Genomic DNA, 25,835 nt, shown 5'->3' on the forward strand with positions numbered 1-25,835 from the left:
CGTTTCATGAAAAATAATATGCAATACCTGGTAGTGAAACGTGAAATTTAACACATTCTTTAACGTTTATATATTTTTACAGGAGTTTATAGCGGTTTTTAGACAATCTAAACATAAAATCTGAATATATGTCCACGCTAAGGATTTTGATAATCTATCCCTGACGACTGTTTTTCTGTCAATGTCAGGAAGTGAAATGACATATTATGTCAAAATAATACGAATTGCAATTTGAGCAATTTCTTTCACTTTGAATAATTGAATATTTGTAGATGAAACTAATTTTATTCCTATAGTTATCTCAAAAATGATTTGATATTTATTTATTGTCCAAATTCTGTTTAGTGTTAAATTAATTTCGTGCATTTACGTTACTTATTTTAATAAATATTGCGTGTTTCTATAGGTGAACTTTATTTGTTTTTGTCATAAAATGGGCAACCAACTTGTGGGGGTAGCACCCTCACAAATCTACCCCGTGGAGCACTATCTTAGCGATCATGTCGACTTATCTTTTGATCAAAGGTAAGATTTTTTGAAAAACAAATCTTTGTGTGTAGCACTTAAAATATATTTTTAATTCAATCTGTTCATTGTTATTGTATGTATTTTTGCTTTGTAGTTTATTTATAGATATAGTATCATCGGGTTAAAGAAGAATGTATATAGAGAAAGAAATAAATATAAGTATAACATGAATATAAATATAAAATGAATAAAAAACATATAACCTCCCACTTTTTACAATTTATTAATATAAAATTAATTGATAGATAGGTTGTAGAACCAATATAATTCAACACAGAAGCTGACAGCACCATAACATCTATTTTTAGTAGGAAACAGTTCTTGCACTTCAGTAGAGGATTGTGACCATCCATGTTAGACAGGAGTTCCAATGCACCTGCAATTTCCTTTCGGTAGAATCCCTGTTCTTTATAGTGTAGCTCATTTACTAAGTCAATCTTATAAAAAGAAAAATATTCCAGTATTGTAATTGTTAGTCCATTATGCTGCAAGATGTGTATCTTATCTAATCAATCTATTATACATTTATTTGCTAATGCACTCTATATTGCTTGATATTTGCCTGATACTACAGTTTTGTGGTAACAAACATGGTAAAAAACTAATAACATGCACTAATTTACACATACTATTGATATTACAGTATTCAGGTTTAAATGGTGTGAAAAAGATGAGATACATAAGACTAATGAAGTCCTTATACATAGCAATGCATCTGGGCCAACATCCAATTCTATTTGAGGTTGATTACAATGACTACACAGATGTCCTTGGGTGTCAGTAATCACGTACATATGGACCTTATTTGCTACTTAAATAAAAATAAATATAAAAAACGCTTTCTAACTCTTACTACTACTTAACACTAGGATTCCCTGTATTGTGGGTGCCATGGACACACACAAGGACAAATACACAAACACCCAGACTCTGAACAGATACCTAAAATTATAATCCAGCTATCTGTCTGGCCGGGGATTGAACCTGAAACCCTTTGCATGTCAAACCGGATTGCTGACTGCTTCGCTACGTGGGTTGTAAAATTTTTTTTTAGTGTGATATCCATACATTATTGTTTCGTTGTCTCATGTCACTATGTCTCTTTTGCCTTCAGCCTCGGTTCAACGAGGTTCCTCAAGGTAGCCAGAGCGAGGTCCCGGGAGGGCCTGGTTGTGGTGAAGGTGTTTGCTGTCCATGATCCATCGTTACCATTAGCTGAACACAAGGAACGGATTCTGAAGATAAAGGAGCAGCTGGCGTCAGCATTCAACTGTTTACCGTTTCAACGAGTTATTGTAAGTATTATTTCGTATCCCATGTTTAAGATTCTATGGCTTCTAAGATGTGGACACTTAAGCTCATGATGAAGATGTGATTTTTTTCATAAAAATGAGCCCTTTATTGAGAAAAAATTAGAGGTTTTCATTTATTATTACTTTCCAGAATTTGATCCTAAGGTCCGTTATCACATGACGCTATAAGTGTGTATAGGAGTTTTTTTTTAAAATAAATCCATTCAATACATTTTTTTTTATTTTGTTTCATTTTTCATCGTAACTGGCCCTGTCGTCACTTACTTGATTATTTTTCACTATTCCTTATACTTATGTATTTGGCACCTATTTGAAAAATCCAGTATAATATATGTCTTATATGTACCTTCAAGCTTTATTTTATCATTTCAGTTAACAGACAAAGCAGGGCTGCTGATGCGTGAGTACTGCAAGTGCAGCGTCTACGACAGGATGTCGACTCGCCCGTTTCTAACCCTGCTCGAGAAAAAGTGGATCACTTTCCAAGTCCTGTACGCGTTGCACAGGATGCATAAGCTTGGGATCTGTCATGGGGATATTAAGGTCTGATATAATGTAATAATACATGCCCTTTGCTTTTAAAGACTGACATTTATTTATAAATTAACAATGTTTATAGTATACTATGTATACACCAGATGGCGTTTGTACTTAAATTACATGATGTTAGGAATAATTTGATACTAAATCATAACACATATATATATGTGTAGGTATCATTGATACATAGCATGTTATGCATATATATAAAAATCAATTGCTGTTCGTTAGTCTCGTTAAAACACGAGCTCGGCTGGACCGAATTGGCTAATTTTAGTTTAGAACAATTTGTGGGGGTCCAGGGAAGGTTTAAAAGGGGAGTAAATATGAAATATATTTCATAAAAAGATTCGGAGGCGGTACAAAGTTTGCCGGGTCAGCTAGTGTTTTTACTAAAAATTTACATAATGCACAGATACACACATCACATCACTGTTAATGTTATTTGCAACAGGTTTTTTAGAATCACGTTAGATCTGTTTGTAAATATGTTGAGGTAACCATCTAATTGAATATGTATGTACTACTGCACTAATATAAACACAAAATATTATACATAGGAATTGAAGCTGGTAGAACCCTTTGTTATTCGATGTGGCACCACCTCCACACCTGTTTCTGCCTAATATCAGCAGCCTTCAGCGCAACTGGTTTGAAAGGTAGTGAGACCTCAGGGGTTGCAACGTCTCCAATAGGAATCTAATAAATAAAAAAATAAAAATAATAAATAAAAAACCTCAGATAAGAATAGTCTTATCTGAGGTTTTTTACACACAGCAGTAGCCACTTACCATGAGGTGGATTGCATGCTCATTGGCTTCATCAATTTTATAAAAGAAATGATAAACAATTCACCTCCATTATATTAAAGAAACTGTACACATTTTAGACCAGCTTTTCTTAAATTTTCAGCTAGAAAACATAATGGTAACATCGTGGCTATGGGTGCTGCTAACGGACATAGCCTCGTTCAAGCCAACGTTTCTACCGGACGACAATCCGGCGGACTTCAGCTACTTCTTCGATACGTCGCGAAGGAGGCTCTGCTATGTGGCGCCTGAGAGATTCGTTAAGGCTCCGGACCCTAGTAGTAGATCTGCGGTAAGTGTTTTAAGCTTTGGTACTGGTTGTGGAACCTGTTGTAGTTTACTTGCAAAGTGTACCGGCAAACCTATTTTTAATAATAACAGCGGATCGTGGCTTATTTGGCCAACTGCGAGTCGTACTCGAATATAACGGATTCTGTATGTAAATCTGTATCACCACATTTTTATTTGTTGTTTTTTAGTATTCGATCTTATAGTTAACCGTTTTTTATTTATATAAATTTTAAGTGTCTTTATTACGGTTCAAGAGATTGAGCCCTGTGACAGACGGACAGACAGTGAATGCTTATAGGGTTCCATTTATACCCTCAGGGAAGCCTAAAAATATGCAGTTCATGCGTGCACAGGTGTAAAGACGAAATTTCACCTTTATTTCGATTTAAATTTTATAATACTTAAGCAAAACTTTCTTTACAGGCAGATGATAGAACAGGTCTACTGCTAAGCGAGTCGCCATGTAAAGTGGGTGAATTAGTACCCTCCATGGATATATTTTCCACTGGGTAAGTTGAATTCTGTTTAAAATATAACTTCACATGTTGTAAAGTATATGTGATTAGAGTTGAAATGTTATATGAAATAAATAAATCTATATGAAATTTCATTTTCTTCAGAAGTATGAATAAGTACACGATATCAAAATGTACAAAAGAGATTTTATTTTTTTCTTTTTCTTCAAATATGATATGCTGAAAAAGGGAATTGAACTAAAAAAAACTGCTGTACCAATTTATTACACAACACTTATTCCTCTTTTTCTTCCTATTTAGGTTTTACTTCAAAAAAAATATGATACCAAAAATATTTTGCCTGCAATAGTATTAATTACTCTTCTAATTCCCTCCCAGCTGTGCGCTCCTAGAACTCTGGAACGAAGGCACTCCAGCTCTGGACCTACCGGGACTCCTGGCCTACCGCAACAGCGAGGACCGTCCGGCCACCATGACGCTGCCAGATAATTGTGAGCCTGAGCTGAGGAGTCTACTTCACTCCATGACCGAGAGGAACCCGAAGGATCGGAAGAGTGCCGAGATATACCTGGATGAGGCGCGTGGCAAGTGAGTTACTACAATACATTACATTGCGTTAAATACGTTACATTTCGTTAAATATATTGAGGAGTCTACTTCGCTCTATGACCGAGAGGAACCCGAAGGATCGGAAGAGTGCCGAGATATACCTGGATGAGGCGCGTGGCAAGTAAATTACTATTAAAATACATTACATTGCGTTAAATACGTTACATTTCGTTAAATATATTGAGGAGTTTACTTCACTCCATGACCGAGAAGAATCCGAAAGATCGGAAGAGTGCCGAGAAGAGATGATTCGCGTGGCAAGTGAGTTACATACAGGCTTTTATACATTATATTACGTTAAATACAATTCATTGCATTTAATACATTAGATTTCGTTGAATAAAATATACATTATGAATAAAATATATGTTAAATACATTAAATTAAATACAGAAAATGCTTCTATATGTTGCGTGAGAAAGGGAATATTTGCAAAATCGACTTCTTAAATTTGTTTCTCTCTAAAATAAATTTTAGAAGTAGATTTATTAATTAATAAGGCTGTGTTATGAGATATTTATAGAGTATTACTAAACGATTTGAAAATGCTTGTAATTTTTTTTAGTACCTTTATACATGAACTAAGGTTTAGAAATCTGGCTTCAAGGACGAAAACAACAATCACGTGTCAATTACGATAAATAATTAAATTATATTACAGTTAACACAAGATAATAATTTATTGACCATACAAGTAGCATTATTAAACGCATTTAGAAATTTTTTATGTAAATTGTTTCAGATTATTCCCGGAATACTTTTACTCGTTCCTCCAGTCGTACATGCTGATATTCTCCGCGCAACCAATATTACCCGCCGACGAGAAAATTCTCCGGATTCACCAAGACATAAAGAACATAATCAAAATCTTCACTCAACCCTCAAATACTAAGAATTACCAAGACTTGGTCGATGAGACAACGGATAACCAGAAAGTGGATATTGATGCTTTGGTCAAAGAGGGTTATAAGGTTATGAATGTGAATGTGACTGACTATGAGGAAGATGTTGAGAAGCTTTCAGAGAAGAGGGAAATGGGGCCGGATAGTGAAGGGTTGATACTGATCACGTCGCTGGTGACGTCATCCATCCGAGGGCTTCATCATTGTACGTCGAAGTTGTACTGCCTGGAGATATTGCAGCTGTTGTGTGAGAACTCCAGCTCGGAGACCATTTTGGACAGGATACTACCGTATATTGTAAGTATTGTCTGAAATTAAAATATCCTACATCAGTTAATTCATTAGACAAAAAATGCATGGATCTCTCTTAACTGGAGGGTCCAAAATCATTATCATCATTTTATCTACACTAATATTATAAAGAGGAAAACTTTGTTTGTTTGTTTGGTTGTAATGAATAGGCTCAAAAACTACTGGACCGATTTTAAAAATTCTTTCATAATTTGAAAGCTACATTATCCACAAGTAACATAGGCTATATTTTATATGAAATATATTTAATAAATAGATTTTGAGGCGGTACAAAGTTTATCGGGTCAGCTAGTTATGAATATAAGATAAATGCCTGAAGAACAATTTTTCCTTATTAAAAAAAATGCAATAGATGCACCACCATCTATTTCGACTTCTTTCTAATAATAATAAAAGTGTTAAGTGCTGCTATGTTGAAGGGTAAGAATGATGTGAGGCTGTTAGAACCAAAGTAGCCTAACTACAAAAACCTATTTAAAATATGGAGAAAATTAAAAGTGAATAGTCCGCTCTGAAGTTGTTGCGAGGAGGTGTAGTCATACAATTTACTATGGCAGCGCGATTCATTTCTATATTCAGAGCGGACTAGTAGTATTACGCGGACTATACAAAATTACAGATAGGTATAAAATCATTGAAATGGAGTTACGTCACTCTGGTCCTAGCAGCCTCATATACTAAGACATTTTAATTTAGTCTTTTGAGGTAACAACTCATCTGAGAGCGACATCAGGTAGGAATCTAATCTTATCTGGATTTGATTGCAGATGTCGATGCCCATGGTCCATGACTACTATGACTTATGTTGGTCTCCTACTCCTATATTTTAGAAAACCAAAATATTCATGAGATATGCACACCCTTTCACAACACAAAACGACTCCATAGCTTGTCATACTTGTGTAGTTATCTACCTAGGTGAACCGTTTCTACCACCTTTACAAAAAGCTTGTTAGTCTTACCGCACCATCTTCTAATCAACATCTTATATATAAAATTCTCGTGTCACAATGTCAGTTACCGTACTCCTCCGAAACGGCTTTAGCGATTTTCACCAAATTTTATATGCATATGTCGGCTACTGTCTATTTTTCATACCCCTAAGTGATAAGGGTTGTTCACCCTTAACATTTTTTTTTATATGGCAACAAAACGTTTGCCGGGTTAGCTAGTAAGACAATATATTAATTACAGATCTATCTCTCCCATGCGCCCGAGGCACGTGTTCGTGCGGCGGCGGTGTGGTGTGCAGCGAGATGTGTGGCGTGTGTGAGGACCCTTCCGCCCCAAGACTGTAACGTGTTCCCGGAGTACATCCTGCCCGAGCTGGCCCCTAGAGCCTCCGACCCTTCGCTGCCTGTGAGGATCGCATACGCTAATAATATTGGTAAGATATGTGGTGATGTGTGACGAGATGTGTCGCGTGTGTGAGAACCCTTCCCCCGCAAGATTGTAATGTGTTCCCGGAGTACATCCTACCAGAGCTGTCCCCTAGAGCCTCCGACCCTTCACTGCCTGTTCGGATCGCGTATACTAATAATATTGGTAAGTTAGGTTAGAGGAGCAGTTAGTGTTTCACAAAAATTGATAGATCGATTCGTACCAGCGTGATTGGTACCTCCCATATCGATAAGTAACCTTGGAATAATAAGTGAATACATTTGTATTTTATTTTATTATTTTATAGATTTTGAAGCCCAATAAGGTTGTATTTCGAGCCTTAACTCTCTCCGTTTAGTAAGTTATACCTTTGAATAGGTTTTTACCTAACAATTCTTGTGAAAATCAATCCCAACAATAATGGTAGGTTAATAAATAATATTTCTTGCTGTATTCAAAATTTAATGTGTGATAAAGTGTATCATGTACCTGCGTACCTTTACCCCATATTATATTATAAATAAAATATTTTTTGTTGCAGCAAAACTAGCGGAGACCGCAGTGCGATTCCTCGACCAGACTCAAAACATGGTCGACAAGGAGGCGGCCAACATTAACTACGAAACTGAACTATCGGCGCTACACGAGATGGTAAGTGTCCTTTAATACAGCGATTGATACCCTTTTTTGTACAAAGGGCCAGCTATTATAAAGTATTGGTTGAGCGCTTTCCACGAAATAGAATATAGTATTGAGACAAAGAAAGGCCGAATTTATTGTGTCGCATTCAAACCATAATAAGTCCTCACCTTTAACAGTTTTGCGACGACTTCGTCATTCCCGCTATTTTTTTTTATATTATAGGAGTAGCAAACGAGCATGCGGTCCACCTGATGGTAAGTGGCTACTGCCGCCCATGGACATCTGAAATCAACCCCATATAGGATTAGATACTCCTATCTGAACAGCGGCGCATCTGTCGACCACAGATGCGCCGCTACCCCTGAGGACTAAGCTGGAACGCCTCGGAAAAGTCTGTCTCCCTTACAACACTCTTCAAACCGGAACACAGCAACGCCTAATACTGCTGTTATTAAGTAGAAAAAGGTGTGGCGGTGGTGCCGCCGGAGTCGAACCGCAAAGGGTTCTACCACCTTCAAGGGTTCTATCGCTATTCGTCAAGAGATGGCGTTACATGTATTTTGAATCATACTATCGAAATTTTCTCAACTTCTTACATATACCTATACAAGCTCCATACTATGACTGTTGGAGCACAGCCGCTCCCCGGGAATGATCACCTAGCCCGGCTGGACATCTTCCGTTACTAAAGTTGATTTCTTTAAATTAAAAATAAATGGAAATATTTTTTTGTTGACGTTCATGTAAAACAAACATGTAACTATATTCCTTAAAATGTTTTGTTATAGGTTCGTTCTACAGTGTCATACCTGTTGACGGATTCACAGGCAGTTGTCAAACGCGCTCTGGTTGAGAATGGTATAACGAAGCTTTGTATATTCTTTGGAAAACAGAAAGGTAAGAATTAAAGCACCAGTCATAACTTTATAACACTACAATAAATTCTTATCTTATCTAGGGTTCATTATAGATACCGACGAGAAACAACATTTACTTACTGACAGTTGAACTGTATGCTCGTTCACTACTTCTATATACAGAGTGAATTTTGAATTTTGTGAATTGGCCTTCATGGTCAAAACTGAAACTATAAGAAATAGCAATAATTCATGCCGCCAATTTGAATTATAAATTAAAACCAATGAAGGCAGTAACTAATACTTTTTTTGTTATTCCCACATTCCGCCATTTTCGATTGGAATTAATTAAAACAGTAACCAATATTTTTTAAATTTCCGACAGCCAACGACGTAATCCTCTCGCACATGGTGACGTTTCTGAACGACAAAGAGGAGGTGGCGTTAAGGGGTTGTTTCTTCGAGCGCGTGGTGGGGGTGGCTTCGTACGTGGGGCAGCACGCCGCGCCCATACTGCTGCCGTTGTTGCAACAGGTGACATACATAATATGTATTTTTCATAAATTTAATTCATAATGGATGGGAATCCTAAAAAGATACGTGGTTAGTCATAGGAGAAGTTCTTTCGTATTGTGTAACCAAATCGGTTTTGTATTTTTTAAGTTTATCTCGGACAAATATACAATATTCCAAAACGCAATATCTTTAATTTTGTGTCATAAACAGCTGAGATTATGAATGATTTATCACTTCTTTTTTTTAAATACAAGATTTAACCCTATACTTGACATTGTGCACTTAAATGCACATTCAAATCAGATATTTTTTTTTCGAAAATGCAACATAGAATCTTATTAATAATAACTCAAAGCGACTTAGCAAACGTTTCTTTATGTCAGAAAATGAAATCTATATCTGTCTCGTTCACACATTGTCAGTGGTAAACAAAATAGCGAGCCGTCGGTCAGCGCCTGCACAACGCTCTCTAAGTATCTTATGTTATCTGAATGAAATTAAGTTATATGTACGAAATTTATATAATCTTACTTTCTGCAAGCTTTATTCAATGTTTTAGTGATATTTTTTTGGGATATAATGTTTTGAATATATAGTAATTCATGACTATAATATATAGTAATTATGTGTGCATTAAAATGCACACTGCCAACTTTGCTACTATATACTAAGGTTCTGCACACAAGGTAGGGGTAGCGTGAACAAAGTTCAAACAGAGTTTTTTTTTATAATTCATGACTGAAATTAATATTTCCCCGTTTCCACTAAATTCCCAGTCCTTAGCTTGCAATATTTTTTTCGGATGACTGGAGACCGAAAAATTCTAGCTTTGGTATCTAAATTGCGTAATTAAATCTGATGTAGAATCCAGCAAATCTTAGAAAGATGAATTCAAGATGTCTAGGGCTCATCAAGACGTCCCTGAACTCAAGTCCTGTCCAATCAATAGCGTCTTCTGTCAAAAATGTAAACATCTCCAATAATGACGATTCCAGAAAATCTGCAATATCAATCCCAGATAAGACCAAATTCCCACTTGAGGTCGGGCATAGATGCGCCACTAGCCCTGAAGACTAAGCTGAAATGCCTCGGAAAAGTATATCTTCTTACCACATCCTTCAAACAAGTGTAATAAAGTCCAATCCCATGCTTAAATTTAATACAACATTCTAACGGAAACATAGATGAAGGTCTAAACAGACAAGTCGCTTTATAGCGTACAAATATGATAGGCCATCGTTAGTGTTGTCTTCACAGATCTTGGACATCTTCGTTTGCAATTCCTGGTTGCTGTTTCATCATGGGAACAGCGGTTAACAAAAATTATTGCCACTCAAAAATTTTTGAGTCGCTTTATGTGAGAACAGCCTTTTTTTGGGAGGAGGTCTTCTAATCTCTCAACTCAACTAAAATATCTCAAAACTTGTTGACATGTCATAACTTCCGAGACTTTTATCTTTAGTATTTTCAAAATGTATGATATTTTTTTTATATTTTTTAATTATTTCTTAGTTTAGTGAGTACTTGGCGGTGTGCATTTAAAGACACATATTTTTTTCTTGTGAACCTGGCAGTGTGCACTTAAAGACACATACTATATTCTGAAAACTGAAATTCAGAGATTTTTTATTTTATTTTTCCTAATATCCTTGTAACCCAATTAACGCAGGGAAGTAGCAAAAGTATAATTTTTTTAGGATAAAATTCTCTACCAAGTATAGGGTTAAGCACCGAAGGGCTTACACTCATTGCCCACACGGCAGAGCAGGGATTTTTGTAAGGTTAATAGAATAGCAATTTGGCTGTATGAATACGACAAAGATATGTCGTACATTCTAATTTCAACGTAATATTCATACTGTAATTCTATTCGTCGCATAAAACGTCTGTTGCCGTGTCTTGCAGGCAGTAAGCGCAGACCCTAACCTGCTGAAATCCTGTATTTTCAATTGAATAACAAAGGTATATTTATTTGTAAATTAGTGGCAGTTTATTAACAACAAAAACAAATTATGTGCATGTACTTTAATTGCTTAGTAAATGTTCTGTTCCCAGGGACTAACAGACCAATCGGAGTGGATAATAGCTAAAGCACTACGTGCCACGAGCAGTTTAGCGGAGCTGGGTTTGTTGCCGAAACAATCGCTTTGTGATCTGGTCGCTGAAAGCGCTGTATATCTCGCGCATCCTAATTTGTGGGTAGGATATCAAAGATTATACCTAATTTAGTGTTGAAAATATTGTTTTTTGTTTTTGTTTTTGAGGGTGTTTTGATTTAGTTTTGATAAAGTAATGATATTTATCTTAGTTTTGAATCCTGAAAGTTCTTAGGACTAAACAAAAAGTAATACAAAATGACTGGTACGATATTATATTACACAAAACGTTACGTATCATGTCAAATACCTTTTTTTTCTGTAAAATTTACAATATTAACTAGCTTAGTTCATGGTTTCGATTTTTATCTGTCGTGTTTGTAAAAAAAAAACACCTCCCAAAATTGATTGCCACCTAGAATATGTTTAAAAGAAATACAGCTTTAGTTTTTATCCAAATCGAGATTGTTTTACGCGATTACCGCAATTCTCTATACTTTAATATATCTTTTTATTCTTTATCATATGATTTTCTAGATCAGGCACGAGGTTTGCGGCTTAGTATCGTGTGTGGCGAGCCTCCTCAACCCGATCGATGTGAACTGCAAAATCCTACCTTTAGTGTGGCCACACCTTAAGCACAAGCTCATACAGGTTGGTTGTATTTTTATAAATTAAATAATTTAATAACCCCGAGATTTCCTCGCAGAGTAGAGACCCGTAGTGACTTTGTTTGAATTTAAATAAATAAGTAACCAAATAAATATAAAACACTCTTTATACATTACGGAATTTAAATAATTTGATTGCCAGTTACAATATTTTTTCTTAAGAAATTCGTCCAGTGGTCGAAATTGAACGGTAGTCATATATCACATATTTTCCAATTTTTAACTCTAAAGGCGTCTTTGTTTAGAGATTTGCGAATCCACCAATTGTTTAATTTTCATTTAATGAAATTTCGTTCAATAAAAATAAAATATATTATACTATTAGTGCATCCCACACAACAATAGCTTAGATTTAATTTTTAAGTATTTAGATAAGATAAGTATTGAATTTCCCAGGTGGAGAGAGCAGAGCTCCTGCTGGAGAGTCTCGCAGAACCCATTCCGAGAAAGGTGCTCGACGCAGTGCTGAGGCATGGTGATGTAGACCGGCTGGTCCAGACGCTGAGGGAGAGACGGAGCGCTCGGCTTAGGGTATTGACTGTTTATGTCATGGTAGAGATCATTAATCGTTAAAAAGCAGTGATAGCCTAATGGTTAAGAAACTCGGCCTCTTGATCGAAGGGTCTGAGGTCTGATTTTTCAAAGTTACGTGTTTATTAGAAATTAATTATCACTTTTTTTTATAAAATATAGTAGTAGCAGAGGAGCATGCAGTCCGCCTGATGGTAAGTGGCTACTGCTGCCCATGGACATCTGTAATCAATTCCAGATAGGATCAAATATTCCTACCTGAGGTCGGCCACAGATGCGCCGCTACCCCTGAGGACTAAGCTGGAACGTCCGGAAAAGTATGTCTTCCTTACTACACCCTTCAAACTGGAACAGAGCAGCGCCCAACACTGCTGTTATTAGGCAGAAATAGGTGGCCTCATATGTGAGTAGTAGAAATAGGTTTCCAGTTGCACCATACTAAGTTTACGGTTTGTATACCATATATTGATATACTCTACTGCTTTATCTTTAAAAGGAATTTATCCATTACTCTAACAATTTTATTTTCAGGTAAAACAAGGAATGGCACCAGTTTACTCTGAAATGGGACAACAACTGAAAAATCTGTTCAGGAGATTAGCCTCAGACGGTAACTATTAAAATTAAAAAAGCGGTCTTACAATAATATAATAGTAGTTAATATTATACATAAACTGACTGACTGACTTTATACGAAAATATATAAATTTGCTTTTTTTTTGATGATTCTATGATGATAACAAATAATTTTTCATGTATGTAAATATTTTTTTTTTCAATAATCAACCACCTGTATTTTTGTAGGTATGACAGAACACGTGGAGAATCAGCTGTTAGCGATGAGCGCACATCTCATCAAGATACAGAGCTCAGCTACACAGGTTAGTGGAATGATCTACCGAATAAATAAATCTAATCAAAACCGGCCCAACTATAATAAATAAGACTATTCATAGATTATCTTATAAATAAATAAGCTAAAACTAAAACAACGTCCAAATGGGATTAGTAGTGTTTGAAAAATTCGCAGATGTACATGCTTACATACATTCATAAATACATACATACATAGCGGTCGAATACAGAACCTCCTTTTTTTACAGTTGTTAAAATAAAGTAAAGTAGAGTAGAGTAGAGTTGAATAGAATAGAATAGAATAGAATATAATAGAAAAAATAAAATAAAATAAAAAGGAAGTTTAGACAATATAAATATAAAATATAAATAATCTCTAGTGTGAGAAACTTACCCGTAAGGAATCAGTGCCTATTTAAAAATGTAATTTTACAGTAAATTGTTATTTGCCGAGAAAACATTTATCTAATGTTCCTTATATTATCTACAGCATATAACAGACGCGCCCGGGCGGCTAATACTAGCGGGGGGCGGGATATCCAAGTCGGTGCAATTGGACGCCGGGGCTGATGCCATCACACACAACCTCGCTGACAAATTGTATACGTCTACACAGAATAGGTGAGGAGTTGACACCCTTTGTTATATATCAATAATATTCTATAGTCTGATTCATAATTAGGTGTCCAAAATGTAAACAAAGAAATGTCATTGTCAAAATTCAATTACAGGTATTGCAAACCTTAACAAATTAACAAGAAAAGAAAAATTTCACAAAATTCAACATAAAACAAAAACTTAATAACTGCACACAATTAAAAAAAAACCCGCTAAGAAAACTAGAAAAAATTCGAGTTCGATCACGATCACGAAAATGAATAATATCAACTACGAAACTTAAAAATGGCGGCACATAAAATGTTTTGGATGCCGATTGTGTGACCATTATCAGAATTTAATTTTCTCTCCTAAATCTTGTTTTTTATTATTTTTACTGTATAAAATTAAATTGAGTTAATATAAATATTGGAAAATGTGAATTGGGTTTAATTTATTTAGATTATTATTTTATTATCGATGTATTAATTTAATATTGTCAAAAATAAGACACTGCCATTTGACACATATTTTCTTGATAGGTCAACACCTTTGTTTACATTTTGGACACCTAATTATGAATCGGACTATAGAGTAATGTGATGGAGTATGCGTTGAAACTCATTGTGTACATCGTTTTGGTGTGGAAATGGAGTGTGTTAGAGACCTCCGTCAACTGTGGGACTCGTGTCCTGCAGTGAACTTCAATATTCAATTAATCTTATATATAAAATTCTTGTGTCACAATGTTAGTTACCGTACTCCTCCGAAACGGCTTTACCGATTTTTACCAAATTTTATATGCATATTCAGTAGGTCTGAGAATCGGTTACTATCTATTTTTCATACCCCTAAGTGATTAGGGTTGTTCACCCTTAACATTTTTTTATTTATATGGCAACACAACGTTTGCCGGGTCAGCTAGTTTATCTATGAAAAAAAAAACGTGAGGAATCGTGTAAAATCTACCATTTGCACCTAACAAAAATCTTTTATTAAACAGTTTACTTCTACTTAATTCAAAATTTCGATTGTAAATAATTTTATTTATGTGGTATTACATTAAAAATTTGTATTTTCCCAGAAGAACCCATAAGACGTCGCTCTCCCACGAAACGCACATGAACACGGAATGGCAACACATGTTCGGACAATCACATGATCCGGTTGCTATTAAAGGTAATATTTGTTTTATTTTTTATAACCCTTAATTTGTACAAGATTATATTTAATTTGTCTTGTTATTAAAGGGTAAACTTTTAATACACTTTTATTTAATATATTTTGTTAGATCTTATGTATTGCGGGTTAAATCTCAACTGATTAAGTTAAATTTTGCATACACGTTTGGTTGTGATTGCGTGATTAGTGATGTTATTTTAAATCTTATATGGGGAATGTTTTAAGATGGCGAATTTACTATTTTTATGCACTCCCATAATGTGGATATTAAATGAAAGGATTTTTTGAGAAGAATACAAAAAAGAAACTTTGTCATTCCTTTGTTATTATTGTTGTCGTTATTGTTGAAAACAAATATTCAATATTTAGATAGTTTTACATAATAATTATAATTAAATAAATTCTCACCGAAGACAGGGATGGTGAATGCATTCCATATATTTCACATCAGAAATAGATAGAATATAGAAAATGAGAAATATTTTCTTAATATCAGTAATATTTATTGTCTGTTATATGCATCTTTATTTTTTTAAATAAATAAAGAAACAAAATATCCTTACTATTGGCAGCCTCCGAGTCAACCTCCCAGTCGGCGTCCCCCGGCGTGCCCGGCCCGGCCCCGAACCCGGCGCTGGGTGCGACGAGCGCGACGCACGCCGCCGCCGCGCCCGCGCACTCGCAGCTCGGACACAGCGCCAGCTACGTGCAGTGTGAGCGCACACAGGGACATACATACACACATACGTATATGCACACACACATACAAAACGCACGCACGGCATACATACACATGCGTACACAGAGAGTTACACGGCTGGCAATCTTAATGTATATTCTATATCAATGTCACAGTCAGCATGTGCTCCTACACTCATACTCCTGATACACTCGCACACACTCACACACGTCAGTCACACACACACGCGCGTGGGTACACACACACGCGCGTGGGTTCACACACACACAGATACCTCGCATTTATATAAGCATTCATACGCACACACACAGTCAGAGTCACTCATGCTCACATCAACATCAGCGACATTTCCCCATTTACGTACCATTATTTACATTAATAGATGTGTACGTAGGTATGCACAGTCTGCACCAATCTTCTAATCCGCTTTCCTTTCAAGTAGTTGTGCGCAGATGTATTAAGCAGCAAATGCGGACGAATATAACTACAAGCTTATACTTCGTAACAACGCAAGAGCACACTAACGCTATGTACCCGCGGGCGAGAGCGGGCAGCGGAGGGTGCCGGGGGACCCGCGCTGTCTTCGTCCCGCTAATATCTACAATTTGTTGTTGCGACGCGACTCATTTCTATATTCAGAGCGGACTACTAGTTTCGCGCGGACTCTACCTAGTTAAGCACTTTACATTGATCACAAGATGTAAAAAAACTTATACTTAAAATTATCTTTCAACAATAAAATATTAATTAATATTATTTTTATTCAAATACATTAACAATATATATTTCGTTTACAGATAGCATGGCTCCCTGTCGGGTTGAACTGAGGAATTTAACAGCGCGTATGCAACAGAAATTCCAGAAATCATTAAGGTACGTTCCTGAATAATCTTGAAGATGTTAGAAGCGAGTTCTGGTTCAACTCCGGCGGCACCACCGCCATACGTATTTCGCTTATAACAGTAGTGTTAAGCGCTACTGTGTTCTGGTTTGAAGGGTGTGGTAAGGGAGACATACTTTTCCGAGGGGTTCTAGCTTAGTCCTCAGGTGTAGCGGCGCGTCTGTGACCGATCTCAGGTAGAAATCTTATTTTATCTGCGGTTGATTACATATATCCACGAGCGGCAGTAGCCACTTACCATCAGGTGGAATATAAGCTCTTCTGCCACTTCTCTATTAAGCTGAGACTTAGCAATAGGGTTTAGTTTTTACTCTTTGGGTATGGAAACTGCAAGAGAACCAGTATATACTCGTACTTTAGATAATGTGTTTGTAATAAATAATGTGTGTTTTTACAGAACTCACGACGACAATTTAGAAGCGAGCGAGGATGTCCAACCGCCCGTATCGTGGAGACCGGGAAACCAGCTGCTGGCCTATCTACATGAACACAAGTAATCCTCGTCTGCTACTCTAAAACAATAAAAAAAAGTATTGGTGGTTGAAAATTTTCATTTCTTTTTTATTTTTAGTATTTGTTATCATGGCAGCCATAGAAGTGAAGTGAAGTGCATTCAGAAAATTTGAAGTGTCTACCTATTTTATCGTTGAATATGAACGCACAATGTGTGTTACCTCCTATGGCGAACCCCATTTATTTTTTATTTTTAGTATTTGTTGTTATAGTGGCCATTGTTATACATATTCTGTGAAAATATCAAGTGTCTATCTATTACGATTCAGGGGACAGAGCCCTGTGACAGACAGATAGACGGCCAGATAGTGGCTGCTAAGTAATAGGGTTCCGTTTTTACCCTTTTGGTACGGAACCTTAAAAACTAATAGGGTTACGTTTTTACCCTACGAAATCCTAAAAACTATATTTTTGTTTTATTTACAGGGCTCGTGTAAACCAGCTAGTCCGTCTACCGGCACACAAGAGTCTGTTCGGCTCGTGCTCCGACGACGGTACTGTGAGGCTGTGGGACGCATCTCGCTTACAGGGACACGCCTACGTTAACAAGTATGTTCTCGTACACTTGTTGATTTATGAAACTTTTAAATACGCGCCGAATACAGACGATTAGACGTGAGTACAAGCGTGTAATTAATGTATTCGAGTGTATTTGGTAGTCGCCACGATGCTGATCACATGCATTTGTGGATCATTTATTCATGCATTTGTTTATTTATTTACATACTCATTCAATCATTCATTCAAGCGTTCATTCGTTGTCATGTTTTTTTTTATGAAACTATTCATTCTAAAGTCATTTATATAAAAGTCAATCATTCATTCATTCATTGTTCTGTACATTCATTCACTAATTTATATTCATTCATTCTTTTATCGCGTTATCTCATAAGCTTACAATACTTGTAAGAACGTTATCTAGTGTTTTAACTTATTTTCAGGTCAAAATCAATGTACAATAGGAGCGCAGGTCCAGTTATATCGCTAGCGGCGTGCGAAGGAGGGCAATCGTTCGTCGCGGCCACTCAGGAGGGCTCCATATTTGTATTAAGGTATGTGCTCGTCTTTATATATTCATATACTAGCTGACCCAGCAAACGTTGTGTTGCCATATAAATAAAAACATGTTTAGGGCGAACAAACCTTATCATTTAGGGTATTAAAAATAGATAGTAGCCGATTCTCAGACCTACTAAATATGCATATAAAATTTGGTGAAAATCGTTAAAGCAGTTTCGGAGGAGTACGGTAACTAACATCGTGACACGAGAATTTTATATATAAGATAAATAAAAGACGAGCGCCATATCGATGCCGGCTGGAAGCGGCATCGAGGCGGATCGCATATTTGAGCGCCGCGTTAGGCGTTAACGCTAGAAGGAAATCCTGACGCCACAGATTAGCGCCGAATTGTGTAGTACTGAGTTAGTAATGAACGGTCACAGAGAGCGCGTACGGCTGTCGCGGCGCTAGGCGTTCTTGTTGCCGTTGTATTATTTTATAGATTTACGTACTAACGTAATTAAAAGAAAGAAGTACGCGCATACGCAGTTTATGTAGCGCTTACTACTAACTCAGTATAATGAAATTTAGCGGCGTCAGGATTTACTTCTAGCGCTGATGCCTTAGCGCAGCGCTATAATACACGTTTTGTCGAAAGAGCCGATGCATATGATGCATCGCGGCGGCGGCCCGTCATCGGAGTGTCCTGTCCATATCATTGTAGCACTTTCCTCATTTTGTAAAGCCCGCTCCACATTCTCGCGTGATTCTCGGTGAGAACTTCTCGCGTGAACGTGGAGCGCGTATAACTCTTTCATTATCTATGCATGTCAGGGCATAGATTAGTAAAGATTACTCGCTCCTAACAAGCAAATGTAACCTTTTGACAATTGACACTGTCAATTATTTTCGTGTATGAATATAATATAAAAAAATGTAGTTTTTAGATCATTTACGAATGAAACGATATTTCTTCGCACTTTTTCTTCGATTTCGTGTCTTAACTGCGCATGTCGGCATTATTCAATGGCTGACGATTCTGTCAGCTGTTGAATAACTGTCATGTTGTAGTCAGTCAAGTCATTTAATGGTTTCCTTCAATTACAATGCGGTGATATATCTATACTTATCTGTTTATGTCAGGTTGGACAGCGGCTCGTCGCGCATGTCGCTGTCGCAGTGCCGGCAGCTGGAGCCGCGCGCGGAGGGCGGCTGCGCGGCGCTGGCGAGCGCGGCGGGCGTGCACGCGGGCGTCATCTCGTACGCCACGCTCGCCGGCGCGCTCGTCGGCTGGGACCTGCGCGCGCCGGGTGGGTGTGCGGGGGCGGGGGTCGGGGGGTGCGCGGCGCTGGCGAGCGCGGCGGGCGTGCACGCGGGCGTCATCTCGTACGCCACGCTCGCCGGCGCGCTCGTCGGCTGGGACCTGCGCGCGCCGGGTGGGTGTGCGGGGGCGGGGGTCGGGGGGTGCGCGGCGCTGGCGAGCGCGGCGGGCGTGCACGCGGGCGTCATCTCGTACGCCACGCTCGCCGGCGCGCTCGTCGGCTGGGACCTGCGCGCGCCGGGTGGGTGTGCGGGGGCGGGGGTCGGGGGGTGCGCGGCGCTGGCGAGCGCGGCGGGCGTGCACGCGGGCGTCATCTCGTACGCCACGCTCGCCGGCGCGCTCGTCGGCTGGGACCTGCGCGCGCCGGGTGGGTGTGCGGGGGCGGGGGTCGGGGGGTGCGCGGCGCTGGCGAGCGCGGCGGGCGTGCACGCGGGCGTCATCTCGTACGCCACGCTCGCCGGCGCGCTCGTCGGCTGGGACCTGCGCGCGCCGGGTGGGTGTGCGGGGGCGGGGGTCGGGGGGTGCGCGGCGCTGGCGAGCGCGGCGGGCGTGCACGCGGGCGTCATCTCGTACGCCACGCTCGCCGGCGCGCTCGTCGGCTGGGACCTGCGCGCGCCGGGTGGGTGTGCGGGGGCGGGGGTCGGGGGGTGCGCGGCGCTGGCGAGCGCGGCGGGCGTGCACGCGGGCGTCATCTCGTACGCCACGCTCGCCGGCGCGCTCGTCGGCTGGGACCTGCGCGCGCCGGGTGGGTGTGCGGGGGCGGGGGTCGGGGGGTGCGCGGCGCTGGCGAGCGCGGCGGGCGTGCACGCGGGCGTCATCTCGTACGCCACGCTCGCCGGCGCGCTCGTCGGCTGGGACCTGCGCGCGCCGGGTGGGTGTGCGGGGGCGGGGGTCGGGGGGTGCGCGGCGCTGGCGAGCGCGGCGGGCGTGCACGCGGGCGTCATCTCGTACGCCACGCTCGCCGGCGCGCTCGTCGGCTGGGACCTGCGCGCGCCGGGTGGGTGTGCGGGGGCGGGGGTCGGGGGGTGCGCGGCGCTGGCGAGCGCGGCGGGCGTGCACGCGGGCGTCATCTCGTACGCCACGCTCGCCGGCGCGCTCGTCGGCTGGGACCTGCGCGCGCCGGGTGGGTGTGCGGGGGCGGGGGTCGGGGGGTGCGCGGCGCTGGCGAGCGCGGCGGGCGTGCACGCGGGCGTCATCTCGTACGCCACGCTCGCCGGCGCGCTCGTCGGCTGGGACCTGCGCGCGCCGGGTGGGTGTGCGGGGGCGGGGGTCGGGGGGTGCGCGGCGCTGGCGAGCGCGGCGGGCGTGCACGCGGGCGTCATCTCGTACGCCACGCTCGCCGGCGCGCTCGTCGGCTGGGACCTGCGCGCGCCGGGTGGGTGTGCGGGGGCGGGGGTCGGGGGGTGCGCGGCGCTGGCGAGCGCGGCGGGCGTGCACGCGGGCGTCATCTCGTACGCCACGCTCGCCGGCGCGCTCGTCGGCTGGGACCTGCGCGCGCCGGGTGGGTGTGCGGGGGCGGGGGTCGGGGGGTGCGCGGCGCTGGCGAGCGCGGCGGGCGTGCACGCGGGCGTCATCTCGTACGCCACGCTCGCCGGCGCGCTCGTCGGCTGGGACCTGCGCGCGCCGGGTGGGTGTGCGGGGGCGGGGGTCGGGGGGTGCGCGGCGCTGGCGAGCGCGGCGGGCGTGCACGCGGGCGTCATCTCGTACGCCACGCTCGCCGGCGCGCTCGTCGGCTGGGACCTGCGCGCGCCGGGTGGGTGTGCGGGGGCGGGGTCGGGGACCAGCGGGGGTCGGGTGGGTGTGCGGGGGTCGGGGGGACCTGCGCGCGCTGGGTGGGTGTGCGGGGGATCGGGGGGACCTGCGTGCGCCTCGGTCGGTGGGACAACGCGCGCGCCGGTTGGGTGTGCGAGGGGTATGGGGGATATTCGCGTAATGCGTGGGTACGGGGGGTAGGGAACAGGGGGACAGCGGCTGCGCGGTGCCGTTGACACGCTACACCTACACTACGCTACGGAGGGGTCGGGTGCACTCCGACACCACACCACGCTGCGCTTAGTGGCACATGTGTGTGTGTGTGTGTGTGTGTGTCGGTGATGACGTGTGTTTTTATGTCGAGGGGACGGCGGAGGACAACGGAACGTCATATGTATGTATTGCTATTGCAATGTCGACTGCAGGAGACTTGGAAGTGTGCGCAATAGATGCGTGGCGGAGATGGGAGGAATATAGGGCGTCGTATTTATAACGGTCACAGTGGCGGCAGAGGAGTAAAATGAAGGATAATACGGGGAAACATCTATTTACATTTTTATTTAATTTATGATATTTGGATGTCATTCAATAAATCTATTGCATTGTATTATTTGTGCTGAACTTTATAACCATTCCAAGCTTTAATACCCACTATAAACGGCTAAGGTAGGTGCTGTCGTTAGCACGGGCTGTCATCGGTATATTAGCTTGCTAAATTAAATTTACGACACTTCGAAACAGTCACACAATTCGACACGTATCTTACAACCACATACATTCCAGGTAACGCATGGAAACTCCAAGGCGATCTGAAATTAGGCGTTTTCACATGCCTCTACGCGAACGCGGCGGGCTACTTAGCGGCCGGCACGTCTGGCGGCGCCGTGTGCGCCTGGGACCTGCGCTTCCAGCTGCCCATAGCGACGTTGAGGCATCCTAACTGTGAGTAAAGGGGATTGAATGAAAAAATCAAAAAGTGTATGTGCTTATTTATGCATGTGAGAAATTTTTGAGCGTGTTTTGATATGAATCGTATCAAATCGAAAAATTCTTAAATTTCGAGATAGGGTAGGTATAAAAATGCGTTATAGCCAAACTTAAAAACCATTTTCTCTTTTGTTAGTCAATCGATTTTCTTTTTTGGTTTTTAGGTATTTGATTTGAGCTTTAATGTTATTTAAAAATAATCAAATTATCTGTAATGACCAATAGTCAAATTTCGATCATTAAGCAAAATCTAGTAAAAGTAATCTTATTCGTTTAACACACGCTTGCAGCACTTTTCATAAGATTTTCAACATGAATTTAATTTTATCCGGTTTGTACAACGCGCGTGCGTTACGAGCATTTAACACTAATCTGTTGCAATCCGGTTCCTAGCAACAGTATAATCTGGTTCCTACCTGCCTGCGAAGCGTGCGCGCGTGTACGTGTACTGCGATATTAATCCGGTATAAACCGGTTTTTTACAGCGGAGCGTGTCCGCCGCGTGGTCGGCTGGGGCGGCGCGGCGGGGCGCGTGTGGGCGCTCGGCGCTCGCGACGCGGCCGCCTGGTGCGTGGAGAGCACACAGCGCACACACGCGCTCTGGCCCGCGACCAACTCGCCGCAGCCGCTGCACTACGCCGCGCCGGTACGTACCGCCCGCGTGACGTCACACGCACGCGCTCTGGCCCGCGACTAAGTCGCCGCAGAAGATTCTCGCGAAGATGTGGAGCGAGCTTTACGTGTACTGCGGGGGGGGGGGGGCTGTAACGTCACGCCCGCCCGATGCGTGGAGAGCACGCAGTGCACGTACCACCCGTGTGACGTCACGCACCATCCGGTGCGAGCCGGTGACATCACATCATGTGCTGGATCCAGCGTAATCCGACTACAACTGGGCGAACGGCCCGTAGCGTTATAAACTAGATCCGGAGTAATCCGGTTACAGCGGAGTCGTGCGACGCGTAACAAAGTGGATAGGTGCGGAGGAACGCGTGCAAGCATTGAACCGGTTTAAACCGGATCATTGCTGCGGAGTGCGTAATAAAGCAGCAAGTTGACGTCACAAAACAAACTGTGTTACGACCATTGGCTTACTTATAAATATGAACATCGGGTCTAATTCAAAGTACACAAAAAAACTGATGAATAATAGGTTGGACTTCGTAGGCACCATCTTACCTACTTCTACATATTAAAAGTAACTAGTCAAATACGACTGCCCTATATGCAAAGCCTAGGTCTAAGATTTTGAAAGTATTTATTACACAAAAACTACTTGTATCGTATTGAATTTTATAGTATAACATGAAATATCCCCAGGCCTCCCACTACATAAGCTCGGCGTACTGTGGCACTCGTGATGGAGCCCGCTTCCTGATCACGGGCGGCTCGGACCAGCGGCTGCGCTACTGGGACCTGCAGCACCCCGAGGACTCGTACGTGGTGCTGCAGGCGCCTGGGGACCTGCTGCAGGGGGTCAAGTACAGGTGAGGGGGGGTGAGGGGATAAGGGGAGGTTTTATTTATTTATTTATTGCTTCATTAACAAAATTACATGCAACAAAACTTATAGATAACACAGGCCAAAAATAATAACATGGAATTTCAATTAGAAATAAAGACAGCTAACATATAAGAAGTACATAAACACACATAGATGTACACAACTGTTATGTTGTGAAACAGATGTTTTAACTGGATTACGTGCAGGGATTCAAGTACAGGCGTGGAGATGGGCTGATGGGAGGTTGGTAAGGAGAGGTCTTACTACTGGGCCACTTGTAGGGGGTCAAGTACAGGTCAGGGGAGGAAGTGAGAGGGTAAGGAAAAGTTTTACTACTGGGCCAAAACTGCCTGTATTTACAGGATATCAAGGATAAGACAGGGTTCCCGGGGGAGGGACTTTACCGGTGAATCGGGTCTTTTTTCTCAACTGCAAGAGAGATGCAAAATAGAAAATGCCCTTAAAGTTGAATGTAGTCAAAACGTTTGATGGTGTGACCCCGAAGGTCCGGAGGCACCACCAAACCACCTATTCCTGCCTTTTACAGCAGTGTTAAGAGCTGCAAATTTGTGCGCTCAAAAGTAGCAACGCATGACTATGAGTAAGACTTATCCGGGATTAATTACAGATGTTAATGGGTGACAATAGCCAGCATTAGTGGGACTATATGTTAATTTGCTATTTATATACTGTAAAAACACTTTGGGGGGATCAAGCACTAATAAAGAGGGTAGGGTAACACGGAACCGCGCTCAAACCTCTTCAGAGGTCACCCATCCGAGACTATTGTCATCGCCTAACACTGATGTTGATTTTTTTTTAATTTCAGAAGCAGAATAATAGACGGAACAACAGTAATTCAAGAGTGCTGCAAACCTAATCAAAACGCGCCGACGATAGAAGATAACGTGTACCGCCTGGTGGAGTCACGGAGCTTCTATCACACCGCACCGATCACGGATGTGACCGTCGTGGAGGCGAACAAGTGCTACCTGGTCAGCTCGTCCGCGGACGGTGTGATTAATGTCTGGAAGTAAACAAAGGACGAGACGATCATACTAAGGAAAAGACATACTCGGATAGACTCGGTTCGGTTTATGCAAGATGTTAAGAAAACTTCGATAGCGTGTTTAAGACAGTTGTGGCGCCATCTCTTGACAAGTTGCGAATAGTCGTTCTTAGAAAATTATTATATTATTGTTAAATCTCATAAAGGTTAAATCCTTCGGAGGCACGCACCATCGTCGTACATATTTCTGATTATTACAACAGTATGTTTGTTCTAACTTGATATAGGAGACTTAAACGACTCATGGATAGCAACACTAAAAACTAATGAAACATTAAACATTTAGTTTGAACATTTTCCGTCACTGCTAAAGTGATATTATCGAAGTGAAAACGCATCTCTAGAATTGGAAAATCGAACAGAAATTATACCATTGGTATACAACTGTTATTTACTATATAACTGTATGGTATAAATTTATTATGTAATTAATACTTTGTATTGTATGTAATATGTATATAGTGTTTAAATTGTTTATAGTTATAACTATAGTGTTTTTCTTTAATATTTTTGGCAATGGGAGATGTCCCGATAGGTGGGCTAGGTGAGGCCGGGGAGCCGCCACGCTCCAAATTTCTAAAGCTTGTGTATATATGCAAGATGTTGAGAAAACTCCGATAGCGTGATTCAGAATACGTGTAGCGGGAAGTCGCCACATATTGGAGTCCATACATTTGTATCGATTACATCATAGCAGACTTTGCAGTTTATAGTAGTGTGTCTAGTGATCTGGAATTGGATTGAGGACAGAACTGCCATTAATTTTCAATAAGACGTTTATAAAATCGGACGGCCATTTGCTTTGATTTTTATTAAAAAATGTTCCATTATAATCATTATTGAGAATAAGAAAATTATATGTTACTATATAAAAACAAATATTTTATAATGAATTGGTTAATGTTAATGTATTGTTTGATCTCTTTTTTGTTTGTTATTTTTTATACATATAAAGGCGTATAAAAAGCGGTAGGAAATAC

General features: G+C 41.3%; 1 protein-coding gene across 1 annotated transcript; it reads left to right on the forward strand.

Annotated features, from left to right (window-relative positions):
* The first annotated feature begins 218 nt into the window (after window positions 1-218).
* Vps15 (vacuolar protein sorting 15) lies at window positions 219-25,385 on the forward strand. Its single transcript, XM_073091940.1, has 28 exons — window positions 219-525; window positions 1,643-1,823; window positions 2,214-2,384; window positions 3,294-3,482; window positions 3,905-3,990; window positions 4,336-4,545; window positions 5,309-5,765; window positions 6,975-7,167; window positions 7,702-7,811; window positions 8,591-8,699; window positions 9,045-9,193; window positions 11,231-11,374; window positions 11,809-11,925; window positions 12,339-12,473; window positions 13,005-13,083; window positions 13,278-13,354; window positions 13,819-13,949; window positions 15,010-15,104; window positions 15,680-15,820; window positions 16,605-16,680; window positions 17,106-17,201; window positions 17,648-17,770; window positions 18,163-18,273; window positions 19,367-19,533; window positions 22,080-22,238; window positions 22,769-22,929; window positions 23,604-23,770; window positions 24,616-25,385. The coding sequence occupies exons 1-28, from the start codon at window positions 434-436 to the stop codon at window positions 24,821-24,823; spliced, it is 4,134 nt and encodes a 1,377-aa protein (XP_072948041.1). The 5' UTR covers window positions 219-433; the 3' UTR covers window positions 24,824-25,385.
* Window positions 25,386-25,835: the final 450 nt, after the last annotated feature.

The sequence above is a fragment of the Epargyreus clarus genome, unplaced genomic scaffold (assembly GCF_041222505.1).
Source record: "Epargyreus clarus isolate Ecla_fem2 unplaced genomic scaffold, WU_Ecla_fem_2.2 ptg000035l, whole genome shotgun sequence".
In the NCBI taxonomy this organism is placed as follows: Eukaryota; Metazoa; Arthropoda; class Insecta; order Lepidoptera; family Hesperiidae; genus Epargyreus; species Epargyreus clarus.

What these genes read in the sequence shown, in the direction of transcription:
- Vps15 (XM_073091940.1), top strand. Translation starts at nt 434, where the DNA reads ATGGGCAACCAACTTGTGGGGGTAGCACCCTCACAAATCTACCCCGTG. An exon ending in CTGGATGAGGCGCGTGGCAA is followed by an intron (nt 4,546 to 5,308) that starts GTGAGTTACTAC and finishes AAATTGTTTCAG; the next exon opens with ATTATTCCCGGAATACTTTT. An exon ending in GGCTCCATATTTGTATTAAG is followed by an intron (nt 18,274 to 19,366) that starts GTATGTGCTCGT and finishes TGTTTATGTCAG; the next exon opens with GTTGGACAGCGGCTCGTCGC.